At 40.1% G+C, this 25,079-nt stretch overlaps 1 protein-coding gene across 4 annotated transcripts in view; it reads left to right on the forward strand.

The window, feature by feature from the left end:
* DPP10 (dipeptidyl peptidase like 10) overlaps positions 1–25,079 on the forward strand; it is a 1,640,795-nt gene that overhangs the window by 818,382 nt on the left and 797,334 nt on the right. The window contains exon 1 of one of the 4 annotated variants that reach the window (XM_027562148.1): positions 14,978–15,638. The exons of 1 other annotated variant lie outside the window; for it this stretch is intronic. In XM_027562148.1, the coding sequence (XP_027417949.1) occupies positions 15,567–15,638 (72 nt within the window). In that variant the 5' untranslated portion in view covers positions 14,978–15,566. Of the gene's footprint in view, positions 1–14,977; positions 15,639–15,766; positions 15,878–25,079 lie in introns of those variants that run through there. 2 more of the 4 variants (XM_027562166.1, XM_027562163.1) reach the window with 2 other exon arrangements.

The following is a 25,079-nucleotide window of genomic DNA, read 5'->3' on the forward strand; positions in this document are numbered from 1 at the left end:
TCAAATCCTCGTTATGCCTCTAAATAGGTTTGGAACATTGGATATTGAAAGACTTAGTTTACATCATTCTAAATGGAGGTAGAGATATGTCTACACTGTAGAGTTGTTGCATTAAAACCATTAGAGAGTGCCTGAATCACATTAAGCAGTCAATAAATGTGAGTTATTATCTTAACTATTATTATTATTCACAGGAAAAATTCAAAAATGGGAAGGGACTTGATAGAGTAGTAGAGTGGAAAGAGGCTCGAATGCCAGTGTGGTACCTAATGGTATCAGGAAGTAAATGGTATGTGACGGATGCACAATGTAGAAATTAAGCACTCTAGGAATGGAAAACAGAAGAACTCACTTTTCACAGGAATGGGCACGGATGGTTTCTTCAAGAAACCTAAATGAGTTTGCAGTTGTCTTTAGGTGGAGAAAATGTGCATTTGAAGGGAGTGTGCTTTCAGGGATATACAAATTCAGAGATTTTAGCACTTCACAAATGGAAGAACCTCAGTTGGACCCTCAGACAGAGCCCACTGTGCCAAGATTTGGAATGTAGGCAGAGAGAGATTCAAGATAGGTGCTACATAAGAAAGAAGCTCAGCTCCAAGTGAGAAGAAGGCATCTTTCTAGCACTAACTGAAGCTCACCTTGAGTAGCACTGCACAGCCTTGTACAGCTAGAAAACTGCAGACAGGACAAAAGAACCCTTTAGAGAAGATGCCCCTGAAGACAGAAGAGAAGAGGTATAGCTACAGGAAGCCACCAATCCTGCCAAGAAGAGCATTAACTGTTCTCTATCACACAGCCTGTGTACTTCTGCAATCAATAAGAATGAGTGGGCTCAGACTGGGCCTCATTGTTTTACCATGAAATCTGGAATTGAGCAATAGAGTCAATCTCCCATTTTCTACATGGTGTTAGACCGAAGCTCAGTTGACACAGCATTTAACAATATGCAAATGAGTCAATGGCCTTGAGTTAATGGTCTTGCAAGGAAGATCCCAAAGAGGATGCCCAGCAAAAGATAAAACTCCCTTCTCCTTACAACTTCTTTTGTCTATCTCCTTGTTGATCTCAGTATTTGCTACCTTGAGGAGTTCTAAAAGCATAAACAAGGTTAGCTTTCCATTTTCAAAGCCATAAACCATTTTGGAAAGTCAGGAGCAATTCTGTAGCTGTACGTACATTGAAGAGAGAGCATGACACTGAGCATAGATCTTTACCATCACTCAAAACAATTTGGAAGGGATTATTCTAAAATGCAGTACCTATCTTTTATTTTCCATTTTTTTAATACACACATTTTATTGTTTACTAAGAGCCAAGAACTCTATTAGGCATTTTTTAAACTGCTGTTTTAAAACAAAATACAAACACATGAAATCACAGAAAATTACTATAAAGCAAATACTAAAACACTATTATTTAACCGAGCTTCCCAGGTGGCACTAGTGGTAAAGAACCATCTACGAGTGCAGGAGATGTAAGACACCTGGGTTTGATCCCTGGTTTGGGAAGATCCCCTGGAGAAAGGAATGGCTACCCACTTCAGTATTCTTGCCTGGAGAATCCCATGGACAAAGGAACCTTTTGGGCTACAATCTATAGAGTCACAAAGAGTTGGACACAACTGAAGTGATGTAGCATGCACACATTATTTTAACTACCACCTACATCAATGAATAAAACATTGCTAGATATCTAGAAACCTCTCCCTCCAAAAGAAGCTCTGTCCTCTCCCTCCAAAATTAAGCACTGTTCCGACTTTTACAGTAGCCTTTTCTTATGTTTTTTTACAGTTTATCCCTTAAATGTGCATCCTAAGGCACTGTAACCTAGTCATCAGTTTTCAAGTTGATATGTTTTTTTTAACTCCATTTTAATCGTCATCCCTTTCTCCTCCCACCACCAATTGCCTCCTTTTCTCTTTTTTAAAATGTATCTTTTTTTCTCGAGTTTGCTCTAGATTAGAGTTGCTAATTGCATATTCATGATGCAGCTTTTCAGGTTTTCTTTTCTGTATTGTGGGATACAGGACCCTTCTCAGACACAACTTTGCTGTTTTGGGTAAGACTATTGGTGGTGTTGCGTTCGTTTATCAGGAGACACAACAACAATGACTAAAGGCTTAACACACCAAAGACTGATGCTTAACAAGTCAATCCATCCATAAATATCTAATAAAAATTAGAGAGTCCAAAATGGTAACACTTTAGCTCTATTCAATGTTTTTGTACATTAACTCTAATAGTTTTATGGATAAGGAGATGCTTCCTCTCATCTACAATTTGGTTACCCAGTGGTACAGTTCCAAAAAAGGCAGAATTAATGTTTGATTCTTTTCTTTCATCTAGTTTTCATGAGAACAAATTGGTTTCCTATCAACCAATTAAGGGGACCAATTAAGATTTAAATGTATCTGGTGGATTCCCATCTACCGTAATTTCTATCCTTACCAAAGTTCAACATTTTCTTTGGCTCAGTAGAGGCATTTTAATGCTCCCTTTTAATTCCCCTTAACATTTTCACTTTGATGCACTGGAGAGGGAAATGGCAACCCACTCCAGTGTTCTTGCCTGGAGAATCCCAGGGACCGGGGAGCCTGGTGGGCTGCCGTCTATGGGGTCGCACAGAGTCCGACACGACTGAAGCGACTTAGCAGCAGAAGCCCCAGCAGCAACATTATCCTAATAGTCTTTGAACGTTTTCATGCTGGTGGTGCTGCTGCTTTCTGCTAAGTCGCTTCAGTCGTGTTCGACTGTGCGACCCCATAGACGGCAGCCCATCAGGCTCCCCCGTCCCTGGGATTCTCCAGGCAAGAATATTGGTGTGGGTTGCCATTTCCTTCTCCAATGCATGAAAGTGAAAGTGAATAGTCTTTGAATGTTTCTATGCTAGTTTATGTCAAAATGTTTCAGGTTTATCTGGTACACTGCTTATTCCATATACAGTGCATCTATTTCTATAAAAAGCCCTGGTTTCCTTTATGATGACAATCTGGCTGTAGGTGATAACTGTTGCTACTAGGGTTGCTAGATCTAGCAAATAAAAATAAAGGACACTATGTTACATTTCGATGTCAAATAAACAACGAATACATTGTCCCAAAATCTACACAGAACAACTTGTACTAAAAAGTATTTGTTGCTTATCTGAAATCAAATTTAAATGGACAGCCTATATTTTATCTGACAACTGATTACAACTAGGCAGGTCATCTCTAGACAGTATTAGTCCAGGTCCTCTGAGAAGCAGATATGGTTAGCTATGCAAGAGAGTTATGGGAGGAAATCATTATGAGGAAACAAAGCCAAGGGTTTGAAAAGACAGGGGAGCCCTCAGAGGGTGATGCAGGCTTGACTTCTGTGAAAGGCAGGGAGATGAAAGGAGAGTAAGAGAACCAGAGTCTCAAATTACAGTTCAGTTCAATACACATAAATATTTACAAATATATACATATCCCTGGTTCACATGTTATTTCCTTAAATATCTTAAATGTGTAGATTTATTTTCCCCTTAAGATAAAGTATTATTGTGGAAAAATCGAATGATAATATTAGTTAATTTTAAGTATTTTTTTGCCTACATGCCCTTCCAATTTTCTTCCTTTAAAACCTCTTAATTTTACATGGTGTTGATTGTGCTGTGTTAATAATCTCAGGCACATTATGTGATTTTTGAAAAAGTAGTTAAATTTTTTTTTCAATGTCATGATATTTTCTTAAATCATTGTTTTCAATGTTTCTTCTCCCTCCCACCTTGATTTGTTTTCCCACTAAGGAACTCCCATAATCTGTATGTTGGATCTTCCTTTGTGTCTGCAGTATTTATGGCTTTCTTTTGGATATGTTTATTTCTTTCTTCACTTCTTTTGGTTTTTTATCATTTTTCTCTTCCCACTTTGATTTTCCTTAGAAAGTAAATATTTAACTCTTTGCAGATCATTTATTCTCTGTCATAATACTTAACACTGTCATTGCACCTTGAAAATAATCATAAGTATATGTCAATGATCAAGTATGAAAAAGTTTTATATTCCAGTAACTTTATTTATAAAATAGGAAGTGAGCTGCAAACTATAGTTTGCCAATCCTTGGTCTATTGGGATATTATTCTCCTTCTTTCTTGCAGGAAGTTTGTTTTAAAGGGAAACGTTTAAGTGAACTTTTAGATTGTTAGAAGTTCAGACAGGTTTTCTAACTTCAAATAAATCTTTTTTGTTTTCCTGTAGTACTTAAAAAAACATAATAGCTTGTGCTCTTAGATTTCCCAGACCTGTTCACCTTTTGTCCATATTTTCTCTTTCCTTCATCTCTATTATTTTTATTCTGCTCAATTTTGATTCCACTTCTAGTAATTTTTCCTCAGTGTGTGGTCCTGTGTTGGAAAGAAGCCTTGGAAGGTCAATTTCAAAAGTTCAAAGGATCTAGGCTGCTTTAGCTACCTTAGACTTTGACATTGGCTTGTTAAAAGCTATGAAGTTAAGAACTATGAAGCTGTGAAGTGTTTGAGATTTTACAAGGCTTACAAGTTAACAAGTTAACCTACCAGTTTTGTGGATATTTTCAAAAAGTATGAGGCTCTTGAGTCAGAGACAAAGAATTTTACTACTTATAGCAAAGAGTATGAAAGTGAAAGTCGCTCAGTCCTGTCCAACTCTTTGCTACCCCATGGACTATGCAGTCCATGGAATTCTCCAGACTAAAATACTGGAGTAGGTAGCCATTTCCTTCTCCAGGGGATCTTCCCAACCCAGGGATAAAACCCAGGTTTCCCACATTTCAGGAGCATAAACATCATCATATTCTATTTGTGCAAGCTCTCCTTGTCCCCAGGTCCCATGGAGGTGAGTGATTGGACCCAGATGAATGTTGGTTTATACAGTGGGTTACAGATGAGGAGGAACCCTGAGCTTAAGAAAGTCAAACCTTTTTCAGTGAGAAGTAAGGCGGCTCTTTGCCTTTGTTCCAGAGGAAGACCATGCTCCCTCTTTCCAGGATAATTGCTGTACAAATATACTTTAAAAAATACTCAAGAATAAAAGACCATTTCTTGTTAGTAAGGCCTGCAGAAATGGGAGAGATCAACTGGAAATTGATTCCCTGAAGAATCCCTTTCACTCACTATTGAAATGAACAAAACCTCTCCCAGTTATTTTTATATTGATCCACGGTGCTTTCTCGTGAATACCATCCACTGACTATTTTTTGGTTTTTTTCCTTGAATATTTTGGGATTGTAGGTATGTCATTTGCCCTACTGCTTCCCTCTGCTTTCTCTAGATACCATGGGCACTCAGGCTGCGTGGCTTCTGGTATTTACAGATTAGTAGAGGTGTTTTATTGAATGGATTTGTTGTAAATGTTGTGCTTCTGGTTTTGATGTCTAGTTCTCATCTAGCCTAAACCCATGCTGACATCACTGCAGTCCACCTTCCCAAAATAACCCTATCTTTTTAAAGAAAGTATGCCAAGCTGATTTTCCTTTTTTTTTTTTTTAATTCTCATTTTGGACACCAACTTTACTATGCTATGATATGGTTATACTCTGTGATCGTACTGAGTTGCAGTGGGGTGTTTGACCTTTTCTCCCTCCTCCCAACACTAAATGGTACTAAGTTTTTCTATCATTTTAACTGCAGGTCCAGTCTTTTTCTTTTCTGTTTACAAGATTACAGACTACATATTTTCCCATCTTGCTATTATTTGTGTATCTCTGCTGCTGCTGCTGCTAAGTCGCTTCAGTCGTGTCCGACTCTGTGCAACCCCATAGACGGCAGCCCACCAGGCCCCACAGTCTCTGGGATTCTCCAGGCAAGAACACTGAAGTGGGTTGGCATTTCCTCCTCCAATGCATGAAAGTGAAAAGTGAAAGTGAAGGCGCTCAGTCGTGTCTGACTCTTAGTGACCCCATGGACTGCAGCCTACCAGGCTCCTCGGTCCATGGGATTTTCCAGGCAAGAGTACTGGAGTGGGGTGCCATTGCCTTCTCACCCTACAGTAATTCCTGTTACCCTCTTTTTGAATATCTTACCCAAAGACTAGTAAATCAGACAAATAAACTTGTTTAAAACGTGTGCAGAGGTTGCAAAGGAAAAAGAAAAATGCTCTGAGTTTGGGCATAATTCTAGAAGATTCTGTTGACCTTGTGGTAGTTTTGGCATTATATGGACAGGCTATAGAAATTTAAACTGTGTGAAGATGACAAACCTTTGTGTTCAGTTCAATATAAGTTTACCTAGTATGGCTCCTCCTCCCTCAAATTCAGTATAAGATTTATATCCAAGGTGGGAAATAGATGTCCATAGGAGCTGCATTGCCAATATAACTCTTATGTCCAAATTCATTTTTTCCTATGAGTTCTCAGTACTAGAGGTTCAGTATTTTACAGCACATACTGTCTGCTCATGAGCAGTGGAAAATTTCAAGTTTATTTGGCTTTCACTTAATGTTTTGTAACTCAGCAATATCTGGCAAGCCTTTACCGATATCCAGCCTCAGCAGATCAGAGGATTATGAAGATTACATAATTGCTACTGCTAAGCCACTTCAGTCGTGTCCGACTCTGGGCGACCCCATAGACAGCAGTCCACCAGGCTTCCCCGTCCTTGGGATTCTCCAGGCAAGAACACCCGAGTAGGTTGCCATTTCCTTCTCCAATGCATGAAAGTGAAAAGTGAAAGTTAAGTCACTCAGTCGTGTCTGACTCCTAGCAACCCCATGGACTGCAGCCTACCAGGCTCCTCCATGGGATTTTCCAGGCAAGGGTACTGGAGTGGGGTGCCATTGCCTTCTCCGGATTACATAATTCCTACATGTTAAATAGAAAAACGTAAAATATTCTGAGACAATAGTAAGATAGAAAAAAGATATTTTCTTTGGATGATGCTGCTCAATAAATTATATAAAAATAAGTTCATAGGAGATTGTGAGAGAGCTTAATATTGAAATGGTAAGGAGAAGAATTATTTTTTTTCAAAGTATATTTCATCCACGACTTCTTTTACTTAAGCAAGGAGACTGATATCGATCCTCATCCACAACCCCTGCACACACACAAACTGTACCTCTGTGCCCAGTAAGCTTTTCTGCCCCCCATACAAATTACAGTTTAGTAGAAAAGGTAAAATGTCTTTTGTGGCAATTAGAATGCTGAGCAAGCTAATGTAGAATAAAGGCATAAATTGTGTAGTGAGGTATACACTAGAAGACATGTTAATGAAGAGTGTCTCTTTGAACTTGACTTAGGAAAGGATGTGAGAGGAGCTTAGCCCTAATCAATCAATTACAGTTGAGAAGATGGACAAATGAGTGGATCGCTTCTCCACAAGTAGGAGTAGGGAACCACAAAAGAGACTTCCATCCATCCTATGAGGCTATTTTGATGTCCTATCAATAGGATTAAATGCTCATATGAATACTACTGACTCAAAAAAAATGGCCAATTAATTGCTATTTCTCTAGTCATTGGTTTGTATAAACTGTGATATTTGTTAGTGATTTTCTCCACCTCCTCCACTGATGCATGTAGTTAATTGTTAAGCGCAAAATGATAAACATTACAAGAAAATACAGATAATTGATAGTAATTGAAAAATATCAAATATAACTCAACTAGAGAAGAATAAGGAAATTAAAATTTGAAGTATGCTTTCTAAAATTATGTGAATACATACTATAGAATCAATGGCAGGTGCTATACTTAATACCTAACCAAAAGGAATTAAAGTATTTCACAATTCTTATGAAACATTAATAAGAATATAAAAGACTTAATATACTTGGATAACCCTAATAATAATAGCATTAGAATGCCTCTTTTGGTTTTCCCTCTTTCTTTTTCTTTTCTCACTTCTCCTTAATCTCTTCTTAATCTTTCTCCTTTTTTGATTTGAATAAAGATACATGAAGCTAGTAAATATTTAGAATCGTAGGATAGACATCAAGAGACTCAGTTATCTTCCCAAATAGATACAGATGACGGATAGATAGATGAATACAAGGATATAAGAAGTAATCTATATCAATAGCAAACAACTCATCTAGGTTAATATGTTAAACAGCGTTAAACAGTGTTCAGTAATAAGAGATGTATTTTATGTGCCTCATTTCAATAGAGGTCACATCCCAAGATGCCCTGAACTATATTTGCAAAATCTAAACATAGAACTCTGGGACGAAAGGACTGGCTGGGAATCCAAAGACTTGGCCTCAATTTTCTTTGGAGATGGTAGAAGGAAAGTTGCCAGTGGTAGAAACTCAGTGGGTAGAGAAGAATGCCAGGGGCCCTTTAATGCTAGTGGATGGTCTGGAGCCTTCTCATTTGAATCTGAGACTAGACTATCTTTAGTTTTCAAGAGGAAATTCATGAGGGAGTGTGAATCTAGCACGAAATCCTTAAAAATACACTGAGCATGGTGAAATTGTTAAAAACAGAAAAGAAAAGAAAGTAGGAATTCTCTCTGAAATTAGTCAAGATCTCAAGTTTTATCTTTCAATTTATAAAAGATTTCTCTGAAAGAGAAATGTTCTTTTTGCTGTTCTGGGAATTATATAAGGAAAGGAGTCAGGTAACCACTATGAAGTCTGAGTGTAGAAGTAATAATGTACTTTCCAAGAACAAAGATAAAGAGGTTATTTTGAATCATTAGAAAATCTAATCCTGTTTAGGAAGTCAGAAATATCAGAGATATCAGGTTCATAGACACATTACCTGAAAAGAACAAATAGTATGCCAATGTTTCTGAGTACTTTTCCACATCTGACAATCCTTCTGTAATTTGTGGACAACATCTGATTCAGGAAACATGATTTCATTTCTGAAGAAATAGGAAGATAAGGAAATAATTATCACAAAAAAAAGGAAGGTATTTTACATTAGTTCAGTTCAGTTCAGTTCAGTTCATTCACTCAGTCGTGTCCAACTCTTTGCGACCCCATGAATCGCAGCACACCAGGCCTCCCTGTCCATCACCAATTCCCGGAGTTCACTCAGACTCATGTCCATCGAGTCAGTGATGCCATCCAGCCATCTCATCCTCTGTCGTCCCCTTCTCCTCCTGCCCCCAATCCCTCCCAGCATCAGGGTCTTTTCCAATGAGTCAACTCTTCGCATGAGGTGGCCAAAGTACTGGAGTTTCAGCTTCAGCATCATTCCTTCCAAAGAACATCCAGGGCTGATCTCCTTTAGAATGGACTGGTTGAAAAAAAAAAAAAAAAGAATGGACTGGTTGGATCTCCCTTCAGTCCAATTACTCTTAAAAATCAAATAAACACAAACCCCTTGTAAAGCAAGGATACTGAAGTGAGTAGCCATTCCCTTCTCAAGGGGATCTTCCTGACCCAGGGATCAAACCTGGGTCTCCTGCAGGCAGATTCTCCACTGTCTGAACCATCAGGGAAGTGTAAAGAATCTAGTAGGTAAAAATAACAGGTAATTGCCCCCACATTCTAGATGTTTTGGTGTTGTGATTCAGCTATACCTTGGAGCGAAAATATTAAATGGGAAAATCATGTTCACTGCTTTCCTGTCTGAATACTCATGTATGTCACAGAAGGACTGTTGGGGATAAAGATTCGAGGTGTTTTAATGTAACAACCAAGAGGACTGTACAGTCCTGGTCTCAGTGCCAATGAGAAGTTTGTTAATATCTTCCTGTCTCCAGTGAGCAACAAGAATGACTGTCAGGATATTGCAACTCTGTCTGCTTCCACCAGAGATCATAATTGGGCTATGAATTTTTATAACAGGAAAGTCTTCGTATCATAGACAGAGACTAACAAGTTTAGTTAAATTAATGCCCACAGCATCTCAGAACAGGATGAGCTCTGTACATGGGTATCACTCAAATATGTAGTGACACTACTTCTTTTTCTTTCTTTTTTTATTAAAACATCTTTGTGATAGTTTACTGGTTAGAGCTTCTGTTAATAATATATGTCTTATTTCTGAGGATTGCTCAGCATCCTGGTCTTCTGCCCAGTGACATGATATGCACTTCGGGGAATTCAAGAAGCCAATTGAGGTGAATAGAGGTGATTTATAAATCGAAAGCAAATGATAGTAGAAGATGTGAACCAAAGCTATTTCTTGATCTGCGAAAAGCTAATTGGGCACATTTCAGGCTAGGTCTCAAAGGCGCAGCTCATGAACTCTGTCTTCCTGATGTTGTGCTCATTACAGACACTCAATAGAGAACTGGCTAATGCTAGAGAAATCCCCATCAAAGTGGCCTTAACGTGACACTGCAGATTTACTTCTGGAAAGAGAGAGAAGCAAAAAGAAGGGAGAGATTCCAGGCAACCAGCCATTACAGAGTCCTATTTGCCTTAAGTAATTGATCTGAAACTGAAGAGTTTGTCTCTAAAGGCTCTCTGGGCTTCCCACATCCTCAAGGGACTTTGTCTTCCTCTAACTTTTCAGGGTTTAGCCAGCCTTTATTTGTTACTGTTGTTGTCAGAGGAAATGTGGGATTTTATAACCTTTGATATGGAAGACTGAATATAGCACACATGATCTAAATATTCTGGAAAAATCCATTTTTGCCACTAATGCTTAAAAATGTTAATGATAATCTTCAATGAATTTAATTATCTAAATCTCATGGCCTATGCTCAGTCATGTTAATCATTCTAGATAAAATGAAATGTATGAGTTGGTATCATACTTTTAAAGAATCAAATATCAAGGAAAGAAAGACACTGCAAATGTTCACAATGTCATATGTGAGAAAATTTGGGGGTGACTTGGAAAACTTAAATCAATATATTGAGGAAGCAGCTTAGTGAGTTATGTTTACATGGGAACCTGTAAGTAGGATTTGAGTCAGTAAAATTTTTCCAAAGCGAATAGAGGAGTCTGAATTCTAGAAATTTTCCTGAATAATATGGCCACATGTTGCAAGATTTGGATATTTATAACCCCAAATAGGAGAGATTTTGGTGGACAATCTCTTCAGTTTTTGCAGTTTTAAGACCCTGATTCCATTCCACAAAAACTGTAGGAAAACTTCCTTTATCATTGCCTGACTGTTATAAAATGAATGCTTGTCCATGAGTTAGCTCATTAAATATATGAAAAAGCTACTGAGAAATACTGTATAAATCTCTACAAAACTCTCCTTAATAAATCTGTTTTTTAGAGATGATACACTATAAAGAAATGAATTTTAATTTTCTGAATTCTAAAAATAGTATCAAGACAAGAATTGTCAGTGTACACATATGTGTAACTAGAGAGCCAGGGGAAGTTTGGTGGATATTAAGGGTCTTTTGTGAAGTAATTTACTTATCTATTGATTTTTTGTGTTATTTTTGTAAATACTTGTCTAAGATTTAAAAGTATGTAATGTAAACATTTTAACATTTCAATGATACATGTTTGCTCCATAAAATTAATATATTGTCATAGAAATTTATAGAGAAAGATGAGATCTTAGTGGTCGTGTGCTCTAAAGATTTTAATTATACCAGGTAAGGAAGCAGATCCATAAGTAACTTTCAGTTCAGTCACTCAGTCATGTCCGACTCTTTGCGACCCCATGGACTGCAGCATGCCAGGCTTCCCTGTCCATCACCAACTCCAAGAGCCTACTCAAACTCGTGTCCATCGTGTCAGTGATGCCATCCAATCATCTCATCCTCTGTAGTCCCCTTCTCCTCCTGCCTTCAATCTTTCCCAGCATCAGGGTCTTTTCCAATGAGTCAGTTCTTCGCATCAGGTAGCCAAAGTATTGGAGTTTCTCTTCCAATGAACATTCAGGACTCATTTCCTTTAGGATGGACTGGTTGGATCTCCTTGCTGAACAAGGGATTCTCAAGAGTCTTCTCTAACACCACAGCTCAAAAGCATCAATTCTTTGGCACTCAGCTTTCTTTATAGTCCAACTCTCACATCCATTCGTGACTACTGGAAAAACCATAACTTTGACTAGATGGACCTTTGTTGGCAAAGTAATGTCTCTGCTTTTTAATATGCTGTCTAGGTTGATCATAGCTTTTCTTCCAAGGAGCAAGTGTCTTTTAATATCACGGCTGCAGTCACCAACTGCAATGATTTTGAAGGCCAAAAAAATGTCTGTCACTGTTTCCATTGTTTCCCCATCTATTTGCCATGAAGTGATGGGACCGGGTGCCATGATCTTCATTTTCTGAATGTTGAGTTTTAAGCCAACTTTTCCACTCTCCTGTTTCACTTTCATCAAGAGGCTCTTTAATTCTTCGCTTTCTGTAATAAGGGTGGTGTCATCTGCATATCTGAGGTTATTGATATTTCTCCCAGCAATCTTGATTTCAGCTTGTGCTTCATCCAGCCTGGCATTTCACATGTTGTACTCTGCATATAAGTTAAATAAGCAGGGTAACAATATACAGTCTTGATGTACTTCTTTCCCAATTTGGAACCAGTCTGTTGTTCCATGTCCAGTTCTAACTGTAGCTTTCTTGACCTGCATACAGATTTCTCAGGAGGCAGGTCAGGTGGTCTGGTATTCCCATCTCTTTAAGAATTACTTCTGCCCATACCTCCATGCATGAACTAGGGCATGAGACTAGGGTAAGAACTACAATACGATCACACCTAGTCTGGCACAGGTCCTTTTGTCTACACTGCACTAGCTTTACATCTAATTGTGTGGTTTTAAAACTTTGTAGATGTTTGATTGTAAATCAGTGTTTTATGTCTTTATACGATAATGTAATCAGAAACCATACAACACTCAGCTTCAGACATTCTCTCAGAATATAAGCCTTTTTTTTCCCTTGACCAGTGGAATTTTTCCTTCAATAAAGAATAAAGTAGAAAATCCTATGTTGTAATTCAAGGACATCACATTTCAAAAAAATAGAGTATGTAAGTTGGAGACATTAGTTTACCTGTGCTGTGGTTAGTCATGTCTTTTCAACTCCCTTGAGTGTAGTAGCCTGCCAGGCTCCTCTGTTGGTGGGAATTCTCTAGGCAAGAATATTGGAGTGGGTTGCCATGCAAGGTGGATCTTCCCAACCTAGGGGATCAAATCCAGGTCTCCTGCATTGCTGGCAAATTCTCTATTGTCTGAGCCACCAGGGAAGCCCAGTTTATCTGTGATTAAGTTTTAATTAATGCCCTTAACTTAGATCCCAACAGCTGTAAAATAATCCTCTTAGCTTAGACAAAATAAGGACCCACCAAAAAGACAAAGACTCAAATTAAATCAAAGAAGCTTTCCTTTAAAAAATGATATATGCACACAAATACACATACACGAAACATACAACTTATGTCTTGAATTGTGACCCAAGTGGATTTTATAGTGAATACTGATAATGGATGCAAATTGAACAGCTTAATTCAATCAAATAAGTAATCTTAAGTAGAATGAAGATAACTGCCTTGTCCTATGTGGCAGAAATCTTTGTATATAACTAAATTCCTGCAAGTCAGTTGTTCAATATAGAACCAAATGCAAAGGATGACACATTGAAATAATGAACAGAAGAGCAAAATATAAAGACGAAAACACTTTTTGAATAATAGAGCTCCCTTTCTCCCAAAACGTTATATGTAAGGGAAAATCTGTATTGTCAGTTTTAATGGCTAAATTGCCCAATAGCTATTTTACTACTGTTTCATTTAAAATTTTTGTTTTGTACTTTTACAACTAGCACAATTATTCCTATGAAAATGGTCCAACACACTATAATAGGCCACTCATAATATGTACTTCATTACCTGTTTTTTAAAAGCCAGTTTTCTCTCCATCCAAATACTACCTTCTTCTGTAGAGAAAGTCATTTTATTCTCTAATCTACTCAAATCTGGTGAACCTGGCTGTCTTAAAAAAAAAAAGAAAGAAAGAAAAAGCATATCTTAAAGGCACTATTGCTACAATTAATGCTTAGGATAAGTGTGACAATGCATACCTTAGGAACTAACAAGGCAGGATAAAAACGTTTTTTTATCCTACAACATTCCCTCAGCTGTGTGTATGTATGTGTGCCTGCGCGCTCAAGTGTTGACTATTTGCTGCGACACCATGGACTGTAGCCTGCCGGGCTGCTCTGTCCGTGGAATTTTCCAAGCAAGAATTCTGGAGCAGGTCGCCATTTCCTACTCCAGAGGATCTCCCCCGACCAGGGATCAAACCCAGGGTCATCTCTTGAGTTTGCTAGGAGGTGGCTTGTTCTTGGACCAAGTAACTCAGAAAAGGATGGAGTTTGTCCTTAGCTAGTAAAACATGAGTCAAGGCGACTCCCCTCCCCTCCCCCAAGCATTTTCTAGGTCCCTTCTGCCGAAACCTCACAACTTGTGTTCTGAATCCAGTAATACCAGATAGTTGACTCCTCCCTTCCAGTCTCTGGCAAGAAATCTCCAACAACCAGTGCTTGAGACTCACGGGCTGCTTGTTGCCCATCTGCTCTGGGCGGGACCTTTCTACTATCCCGGGAAATCCGCGTGCTAGCGCACTTGGATGAAACTGGAGGACTTTGTTTTCTTATACCCACAGGGATTCGGCTCCAAAAAGCTACATTGACTCATTGTTTTGTATCCATGCTCTAGGCTCCCAGTACTCACTAAAACGTAAACTTTGAAAGGGAGAGAAAGTTGTGTTGAGGAAGGGAACGGTGTAAACGGACTGAAAATTTGAGGATTTTTCTTCGTGTCCAGAGACAGAGAGAAAAAAGTAGGAGTACCAGAGTATCATTATTTTAATTCAACCTTTAGGAATTCCACTGGCATTATTAACCAACTAGCCGGGGAATCCAGGCTGGAGGCTAAAGGATCCCTGTCTATTGACTCAAATCAGAAGACCGGTCGTAATCAGTCTACGACAACCTCTTCGGTCCCGATAGGTGTTGGTGCCCGGGATGGGGCTCTCGACCGACAGTACCCCTCTGCCCCCTGGCTTCTCGGAGCGCTGGAGCATGCCCAGTGACAGCGCAGGAGCCACCGAGGGCTTTGCAAGCGCGCACTCCGCTTCTCCGGGTTTTAGCAGGAGCCCGCGGGGGGCGGGAGGGGGTGAGGGGACCCGCGGAGCTGGGCAGGCTCCGCCGCGCGTGTGGGGAGCTCGCGCCAGGCGCAGTGCTCTCGCCCGCTTTGCAGTTGCTCCAGAGATGCTGGCGCGCGGCTCCCGGCTGCTCCACCTGGCGCGCTGAGCTCTGCGCGGGGAGCCCCCGGGGGCTGGCGGGGGGCGCAGACTGCGGTAGAAGGCGAGCCGGGCTCCTCCGGGACTGCGAGACAACGCTCCAGCACTGTCAGGTGCCGCTCTCCAGCCGCTCGCCGCTCCGCTAACTTGTCACTTGGTGGTGTCCGCTCTCCAGGGCTGTCTACGCTTTGGGGTGGTGGGGTGGTGGTGGGGGGCGGGGGGAGTGGGGAGTTAGAGGGTCTGCGGTGGCCGAAGGAGGGATCCTGCGAGGGGGAGCTTGCCTGGTGCCGCTCCTCTTCCCCTCCCCATCGCTCCCCTCCCCCCACCCCGTCGCTGCCGCTTTGCCTTCCGCCAATTCGGAGAGCAGGGAGCCTGTGACATGCAATCCCTGCCAACGGTCCCCGAGTCTGAAGTGCCCGCGAGGAAGTGAGCGCCAACACGGGCCGCGGGCGATGACAGCCATGAAGCAGGAGCAACAGCCCACCCCAGGGGCCAGGGCGAGCCAGGCGCAGCCGGCGGACCAGGTGAGAGTTGGCAGCTGCGGCCAGGCCCTCCCAGGAAGGGAGACTCCAACCCGCGCTTCCCCCGCCCCTCCTCCAGGGCTCAGCTCCCACGCCTCCTTCTCCCCACCCACCCCCGCCCCAGTTCCAGGCTCTCCTCAGCTCATCCATGGACTCTGCACGAAGTTAGAGCCTCCGAGTGCGCTCCGGGGCCGGGCGAGAGGATGCGCAAGGTGGAGAGCCGCGGGGAAGGGGGCAGAGAGGTAAAGGAGGGGTGGCCTGGGCAACCCCTCGGGCCGGCCCCCGACGGAGGGGAGGTGGCCGGGGCCAAGAAATGGGGACCTCTTGGCTCCTATTGAAGCACGTTGGAGGAATTGCTGCTCTCTTGGAGGCTTCCACTTGCTGGGTTCGAACCCTGTTTTCACGTAGCTGAGACCAAAGCTTACCGGAGTAGGCAGATGACCTTTAGGCCATCAGAGTACTTCCTTTCCTTTCTGTTTTCCTTTGAGGAGACCGGGACGGGGGTGGGGGTGAGGGACGCAAAATGGGGGAAGAGGGTGTACCACGCATCTGTTGTCTGCTTGGAACCGAGCTTGGAGCAAAAAGGCATGATTAGGTGGAACTGGGAAGATAGTGGCTTTAGTGATTTGTTGAGTCCAGATGTGTTGTTTCTGCAGAAATGAGGGGGTGCGCTGTGCTGGCTGAGGGTAATTTTAGTCCGTTTTCTGTCTTTCCTCTCTGGTCACCCCGTTTTGTTTCGGTCTTTAGGAATCTGTAACATAACCATACGGTGAATCTCCATCTCGTCTCTGTCCCTGGGTTGGGGTGACTCGTGAGTTCGGTGTCGTCTTTTCCCAAAGTTGGAGGGTCGGGAGCGCCGAGGTGCCCTGGCCGAGAGGAGGGAGGCTGTCACGTTTACTCATTTAGAGAGTCTGAACCAAGAGGGTTGTACTTAGGTCTGCGGATAACCACGGAGCTGGAGGATGGAGGCGCCGGGGTCCAGAGGTGGTCTCTCTGCCCCGAGCGCACTATTGAAGGCCTCTCAAAGCATTTCTGGCGGAGACACTTCTAGCTCATTGCTAGAAGTGGATGAAGGGGGTGCAAACAGCGAGGCTACAGGAGGGCTCAGCTCTTCGCATATTTTAAGCATTGAGGAGTTAGTGAAGGGGAGCTGTCCGCTCAGAGTGGTGGGAGGCAGAGGGGGCGACTCTAGGGCTGCCGTTATTAATGTTCTAGTCCTGGCTGTCGCTCCTGGCTAGTGGCCTCTCTTTCGCCCTTCCCACCCTTCTCATTTTGCTCACATATGTTTCACATAGGTGGTGAGGATTACTCAGACTTAAAGCCCCCTCCCTTTACTGAGATGGATGTTGCAGTTTTTATAAAGCACTTGTTTTCTTAAACCATTCTTTTTGCTCCTTACCCTGAGAAAAGTATGAAAATATTAAAACATGTATATAACCTGTCCTTTCTCCTTGTATCTCTTTTCCCTGCTCCCTCCAGCACACATCACAAGGTAGCAACGGGTTATCTGATTATAAAAATAATTTCAGGAGAGGAGCATGGATTTAACATCCTCTTTCAGGCTGACAGCTCTTAAATTTCATTAATAAGCCACTGAGCCTCTCTACTGCACTTGGAATGATACTACCAATAAGAATGATTAGTCAGGTGAGAGTTTCCACATGAAATCTTTACTCACTAACCTGTGACACCAGCTGGTTACTTGAGGCTCTGCAAACAGTTCAGTGATGGTGGAGGTGGGGAGGAAGAAGCAGAGGATACAGAAGCTGAAAATGTTTATGTAAATAGTGGACAAGCTGTATATCCACAGCAAAGCCTTTTTTCAGAACTAATCTGGTACTTAAAATTCACATGAAGACAGAGACTCAAGCTTGAATCTGTTGTTAGTGTGCATTTTTGCTTATGCCACTTCAAATAGTCAGGGAGTGGCCATTTGTAGAACTCTTGTTTTAATTGAGTTTTTTTTAAGTGCCTTTCTGAGCACTGATGTGATTTTACAATGTCAATGGTATGCATATTACACTTGAGCTAAAATGAAAGAGATTGATTTCTCAAGGGAAAGGAAAGGAAGACTGAAATATACATGGCAGCATCCCACTGGGAGTTTTCCAGGCAATCCCAGAATATACCTATGTGTAGTCTATTCTTTGTCTAAAGCTTGACATACAAAATGGTGAGCAGATGATGTGGACAATTGCTGTGATGGCTTAAACTATTTCTTTTAAGAGTCTAGGTTTTTTATTAATAGTATTAGTCATTGTGATTTAATTCTGCAGTTGTTAGGTAACTCTCATGTGGCCCCAGATACAATACCTCCATATAGACAAGATCGATTGTTCAAGTTTCTGTGATATTTCTGGAAAAAAAAAAAAAAAAGATTCACAAAATTAAAAATGTAGCTTTATGAAATCCTACTTAATGGTTTAATAGGAGGCGTGTTCCAGTAAGTCACTTGCTAGGTGTTGATTTTGAGTGATTTAAGCTTTTGAATATTGCCAGAAAGGTCTTTTGCTTTTTGTGGTAGTGATTATTATGAAACCTCAAAGATGCCTTGTCCAGAGGCCATCAAATACCCATTTCTACGAACAGCATCATGGAAGACCAGAGTCTTTCTTCTCCGTGAGATGGTTATGAACCACATAATTTAATTGTTGTTGTGGCCTTTTAGAGAGTTCGGCGTCCCTATTTCACCTTATCTACTACTGTCTTCTAGCGTAGGGTGCCATGACCAGAGGTAGCCCCTCCTCTGGGAGCAGATGCAACAAGAGTAACAGGGACTGCATATTTTTATTACTGTTCTGAATCATTGGAGATATTTTCATCATCTCAGTAGTCTTGCCTTTAAAGCTTCATTGATTAAATAAATGTTTACAACAGTTACTTCTGTTGTTTTTATAACACTCCACATTTACAAAATGTCTAAAAATAAATGCTTAGCTGTGGGTAGAAGCAGTCATTCCCACTTAACGTAATCAATATCCATTTTACATCAGGGAATACATAATCTTGAGTGGCTAGTTGTAACTTATTATTAGATTTGGAAATCACTTCCTGTGTGCTTGCCATGTGCTGAGTACTGTCCTCTGGGTTGATAAGGTAACACTCACTGAATGCATTTTCCTACTTGATCCTCAAAGCTGACAATTTTTAAGTTAGGTCTTGTTATTATTCCTAGTGTAGGGATGAGAACAGAGAATTCTCTCAAGTAACTAAACAACTTGATCAACCTTGTCTTCATAAGTGGTACAGATGAGACATAGTCCTAGTCTATGGCAGTTAAAAAAATAAGCTCTTTTAACTCTAAAGCTCCATCTTCTAACCTTTACACAATTACAGTTCAACACCCTTCTCCTGGCATAATGCAGAAGAATTGCAAATATTACATATGCATGTGTATAAATTTACCTTGAATATAAAATAGGTAAAGATTTTTTTAACTCTTCAACTGTAAATGTAAATAATAAATCTTGAAATTAAAAAATTAGGTTAGTATCTCTTAAAATAATATAAAACCAGATATATCCTGATAGGTACATAGGAACTTAAAAAAAATATTTCTATCATTTGCCCTTGGTAGTGGTAAGACTTTCGAGGCTTCTTAAACATACCTTTTTATAGTTAGACCTGGTTTAGAATTTGCTCAAGTTGCCACCAGGTGGCACCCTTCTGCTGAGTCCAATGGGTAAAAATATTTCCTAAAATGTTTGATAGGTCTCTCAGCTCCAAAAAACCAAACCCAACAACAAAAAAGCAAACAAACAAACAAAAAAATTAAACAAGAAAAAAAAACGATAACCTTATTTCCTGAAGTATGACTAAAAAGTGTATTTTTATAAACAACTGTTTGGCTGCAGAGGCAGCATTAGTTATGCATAAAAAATCAACAACAACAGTAAAACTCATTCTAGTAGAAATCCACTCTCTTACTCTCTTACATAACAGCCTATTAATGAAATAGTTCATGAACAAAATTGGGGTTAAATAGATAATACGTAAAATGCCTTTTGTAAAATATTAGGGTACTTTTGACTTTTAGGTGATATTAACCTAAAGTTTTCACAAAGAAATTAGGATCCAGTATTTTTACTTCCACTTTGGTCAACAAACCTGATTAAAAATTTCAAATGAATACTTAATGAATTCATAAAAAAGTTATTCTTCCCTAATACATAAACATGTCATAATTTAGTTTATATGTTTTTAACACAGAACGTCAAAGAAAGCTTTTAGAAATCATGTTAAGAAACTTTAACAGAAAATGTATTACTTCTCAACATTCAATATAAAATACATAGTATCTTATTGGTGGAAGAATTCTGTATCATTTGGTTATAAAAGACATTTGATACAGGTGCTATGTAGAAGTTTTTATAACTTGTTGTTCAGTCACCAAGTTATATCTGACTCTTTGTGACCCCATGGACTGCAGCATGCCAGGCCTCTCTATCTCTCACCATCTCCCGGAGTTTGCCCAAGTTCATGTCCATTGAATCAATGATGCCATCCATAACTTAGGAGATATATACATCCTAAAGTGAAAGAAAGAAAGTGAAGTTGCTCAGTCGTGTCCGACTCTTTGCGACCCCATGGACACCAGGCTCTTCCGTCCATGGGACTTTCTAGGCAAGAGTACTGGAGTGGGTTGCCATTTCCTTCTCCAGGGAATCTTCCTGACCCAGGGATCGAACCCAGGTCTCCCACATTGTAGACAGAAGCTTTACCATCTGATCCACCAGGGAAGTCCTATCATCCCTTAATTTCTTATTACATATATTATATATATATGTCTTACTGCAAATATGTACAACATTTTATCTGCTGAGTTTAGAACACACCACAAAACGTTCCTTGCTTATAAGCTTCTGGTCTCTCTGTTTATTTGAAAGACTGAGCATATTGCACATTTAAGAAAGATTAAAGTATATAAAAACAAGTTAAATAAAATTGTATTATTAAATATTAATGCTGAATTATCTTATGAAGAGCGTTATATTGGAAACAAAACACTAGAACCAATTTCTCCAAGTCTAAGTAAAATTAAAATTATTTTCAAACTTTGGTTTCTTGGACCATTTATGATTATATTATGTTTTAGACTTTTAGTACTTATAGACACATTTTAAATTTATTTATAGGGTATCATGTAGCATGCATGGCATGCTGAGTTCCTTCAGCTGTGTCCAACTCTTTGTGACCCTGTGGACTGACTATAGCCCTCAGGCTCCTCTGTCCATGGGATTCTCCAGGCAAGAATACTGGAGTGGGTTGCCATGTGCTCCTCCAGGGGACCTTCCCAACCCAGGGATTGAACCTAAATCTTGTATCTCCTCCATTGTGGGCTGGTTCTTTACCATTAGCACTGCTACAAAGCTAGGATGCTGCAACTAGGACTGTGAGTTTTTGTGCCATCAACCAGAGTATTTATTTACCACTATCTATATATTATGCACTGGAAAGCTCAGATTCAAATTCATATCTCAGCTCTGATAGTCATTGCTGTGTTTTGGGTAGCAAGATAAGTCATTTTCTGTATTTCATCTGTGAATGGAGGTGGCTATAGATCCTATACCTGATTGTTGTAAGGACTGAATGAAATAATAAGTAAAAGCTTTTGAAAAATGCTTATCTCATACAAAGTGCTTTCATTACATGTATAGTTTGGGAACAGGAACCCAGGGAGGAAGAAACTTAGAGGATCATTGAGTCATGTACAGCTGCTATATCATTTTAGTATTTTCCAGAATATTGCATTAATTAGTACACATATGTATGTGATTACATATGAGTTTTCACATGCATAAAAATATTTTAATGATGTAGTAAATATTACTGAGTTAGGCATTGAGTTGGCAGAAATGCAGACTTTACAATATTTCATAACATCCTTATTTCCACTCAATGAAAACTCACTTCTCTACCAAAATTGAAAAAGACACATGTACCCAAATTTTCATTGCAGCTCTGTTAACAATACCTAGGACATGGAAGCAACCTATATGTCTATTGACAGATGAATGGATAAAGAAGCTATGGTACATATATACAATGGAATATTACTCAGCCATAAAAAGGAACACATTTGAGTCAGTCCTAATGAGGTGGATGAACCTAGAGCCTATTATACAGAGTGAAGTAAGTCAGAAAGAGAAAAGCAATTATTGTATATTAGTGTATATATATAGAATCTAGAAAGAGGGTACTGATGAACCTATTTGCAAGGCAGCAGTGGAGACACAGACATTGAGAACAGACTTATGAACATGGCTTGGGTGGGGTGGGCTGTATAGAGTTACATGGAAACATACATTACCATATGTATAATAGATAGCCAAAGGGAATGTGCTGTATGAATCAGGAAACTCAAACAGGACTCAGTAATAACCTAGAGGAGTGGGATGGGGAGGGAGGTAGAAGGTATGTTCAATTGGGAGGGGACATGGGTAAACCTATGGCTGATTCATGTTGATGTTTGGTAGAAACCAATGCAATACTATAAGGCAGTTATCCTTCAAATAAGATTAAACAAACAAAAATTAAAAAAGCCTCACTTCTTTACTGTCCTACTCTATAAGAGGCCATGCTAAAAGTAAACATTGGTTAAGTCTCACTGCTGCTGCTGCTGCTGCTGCTAAGTCGCTTCAGTCGTGTCTGACTCTGCGCGACCCCGTAGATGGCAGCCCACCAGGCTCCTCCATCCCTGGGATTCCCCAGGCAAGAACACTGGAGTGGATTGCCATTTCCTTCTCCAAGGAATTAGCTGCTGAACATGCATATTGTTTGCAATGTACTTATATTGGTAATAAGCATGGAGAAGGAGAAAAGAGGGGTGTGGCTTACAGAAATATCTCAGGAGATGAGATTTTAGTTTTGGAACAGGAAAATGTGCATCGCAAGTGGAGTCCCCTGAGGAGCCCAGGGTGGGTGTGGCTACTATCATTGGGAGTGAGACTAAGTAACCCAGTATTGGGCTCAGATAATTTGAAATATTTTTACACACACTTTTTTTTTTTTTTAACAGCTATTCCATTGCAATATTTAAATATACACAACATTTTTGATGTCTGACTATTAAAGTTACCTCCATGTATTTTCATGCTTTTTGAGTGACTCTGTGGGTTCTAATCAAGTTAATATCTTACTGAAACATTTTAATGGGGATAAGTACTAAAATATGTGTCAACCAGGAAAGGGTGGAGCTCTCCCTACTTGAAGACCTCTAAAAGCTCCAAAAGAGCAAAAATAAATAGTGGAGGAAACATAAACTTCTTCATAAACACATCTTCATATAAAGTTAGAAATACTTCAGTGAAAAGTGTATGCTGCCTCTCCTTGAGAAGTCATATAGTTCAGTACTGATTATTTCCAGCTCAGTCTTGTGTTAAAACTTGTACTTGACCTGGTCTACAAGCTTTTTGGCAATAGCCAACCTCTGTTTTTCTCCATCTAGACAACACATGTTTTCCAAGGCTTTTAAAATGTGTGCCTACCATTCCCCTACCTGGTAGATATTCTTTTTTTTTTTTGATATTCTTATCATTTATTATGTATTCACTAAAAAAAGGCTTGTCATTTCCAGGATAAGAGAGGAAGCTGGGGAGTAGGCTCAGTGGGGAGAATGGGACATTTAAGAGAGACTTCATCTATTATTCATTCATTTTCCTTAAACTGCCCTAAATTCCTAAGGTTTCAGACATACTTGTATGTTATGGTAAATATAACACCCAGCCGCCAGACCAAATGCAGAAAACTGGCTTCTATCTGAAGCTGATAGAAAAAACATTTTATTTCAAACTGTAATTGATGTTAACAGCACTCTTGGTAATGTCTTCTACATAATAGAAAATTATTTTCATTTTCTTTTCAAGTTTGTTCATCCCATGGTTTATTTCAGAATTGTTAAAGCATTAATAATTTTTAAACCAATTTGCAGATAATGTGCTTTTTCCCACTAACCAGAACAGCATCTTCTGCAATATATTTTGGAATTGCCAAATGATTCTCAGATTAATTATATTTTGGAGAAGAAGGTGACATTATGTAGGGTTGAAAACAGAGTCCAACAATTTCAGACTGAATCTTTCTTTTGCTATTTGCTGTGCAATGTAGAGCAAATGATTTAACCCCTCTGAAACCTGTTCTTCTCTTTAAAGGAAGAGGATGGGGAGAAAGCGGCAAGGATTAGTGACAATCCATGTGAAGAGGCTTGTTTAACTTCTGTCCCAGGGTAAAACTTAGGGCATATTGGGTTGGCCAGAAAGTTTGTTCAGGTTTTCTGGTAACAGCTTATGGAAAAGCCTAAATGAACTTTGCTGGTCAATTCCATATTTTTATTCTTATTGTCACTATGTGTCTAAATTATCTGAGAAGATTATTGTGTTTTTTTGCAAGGGTAATTTTGTATTTACATTAATGAAAATACTAAACTTGATGAAAGTGAAAGAGGAGAGTGAAAAAGTTGGCTTAAAGCTCATCATTCAGAAAACGAAGATCATGGCATCTGGTCCCATCACTTCATGGGAAATAGATGGGGAAACAGTGGAAACAGTGTCAGACTTTATTTTTTTGGGCTCCAAAATCACTGCAGATGATGACTGCAGCCATGAAATTAAAAGACGCTTACTCCTTGGAAGGAAAGTTATGTCCAACCTAGATAGCATATTGAAAAGCAGAGACATCACTTTGCCAACAAAGGTCCGTCTAGTCAAGGCTATGGTTTTTCCTGTGGTCATGTATGGATATGAGAGTTGGACTGTGAAGAAGGCTGAGCGCCGAAGAATTGATGCTTTTGAACTGTGGTGTTGGAGAAGACTCTTGAGAGTCCCTTGGACTGCAAGGAGATCCAACCAGTCCATTCTGAAGGAGATCGGCCCTGGGATTTCTTTGGAAGCAATGATGCTAAAGCTGAAACTCCAGTACTTTGGCCACCTCATGCGAAGAGTTGACTCATTGGAAAAGACTCTGATGCTGGGAGGGATTGAGGGCAGGAGGACGACAGAGGATGAGATGGCTGGATAGCATCACTGACTCGATGGATGTGAGTCTGAGTGAACTCCGGGAGTTGGTGATGGACAGGGAGGCCTAGCGTGCTGCAGTTCATGGGGTCGCAAAGAGTCGGACATGACTGAGCAACTGAACTGAACTGAACTGAAGCATATGTGTGTGTGTGTGTGTGTACATTACCATGGGCTTCCCAGGTGGCTCATGGGTAAAGAATCCACCTGCAATGCAGGAGGTGTGGATTTGATTCCTAGGTAGGGAAGATCGCCTGGAAGAGGGAATGGCAACCTATTCCATTGCCTGGAGAATCCCATGGACAGAAGAGCTTGGTGGGCTCTGTTCCATAGGGTCGTACACACACTCACACAAATGATCTTAATATGCTAAGTAATTACAGTTGATTTATTATAAGGCATTCAGTAAAAATTTATAACAACCTGACTGATT

The sequence above is a fragment of the Bos indicus x Bos taurus genome, chromosome 2 (assembly GCF_003369695.1).
Source record: "Bos indicus x Bos taurus breed Angus x Brahman F1 hybrid chromosome 2, Bos_hybrid_MaternalHap_v2.0, whole genome shotgun sequence".
NCBI classification, from domain to species: domain Eukaryota; kingdom Metazoa; phylum Chordata; class Mammalia; order Artiodactyla; family Bovidae; genus Bos; species Bos indicus x Bos taurus.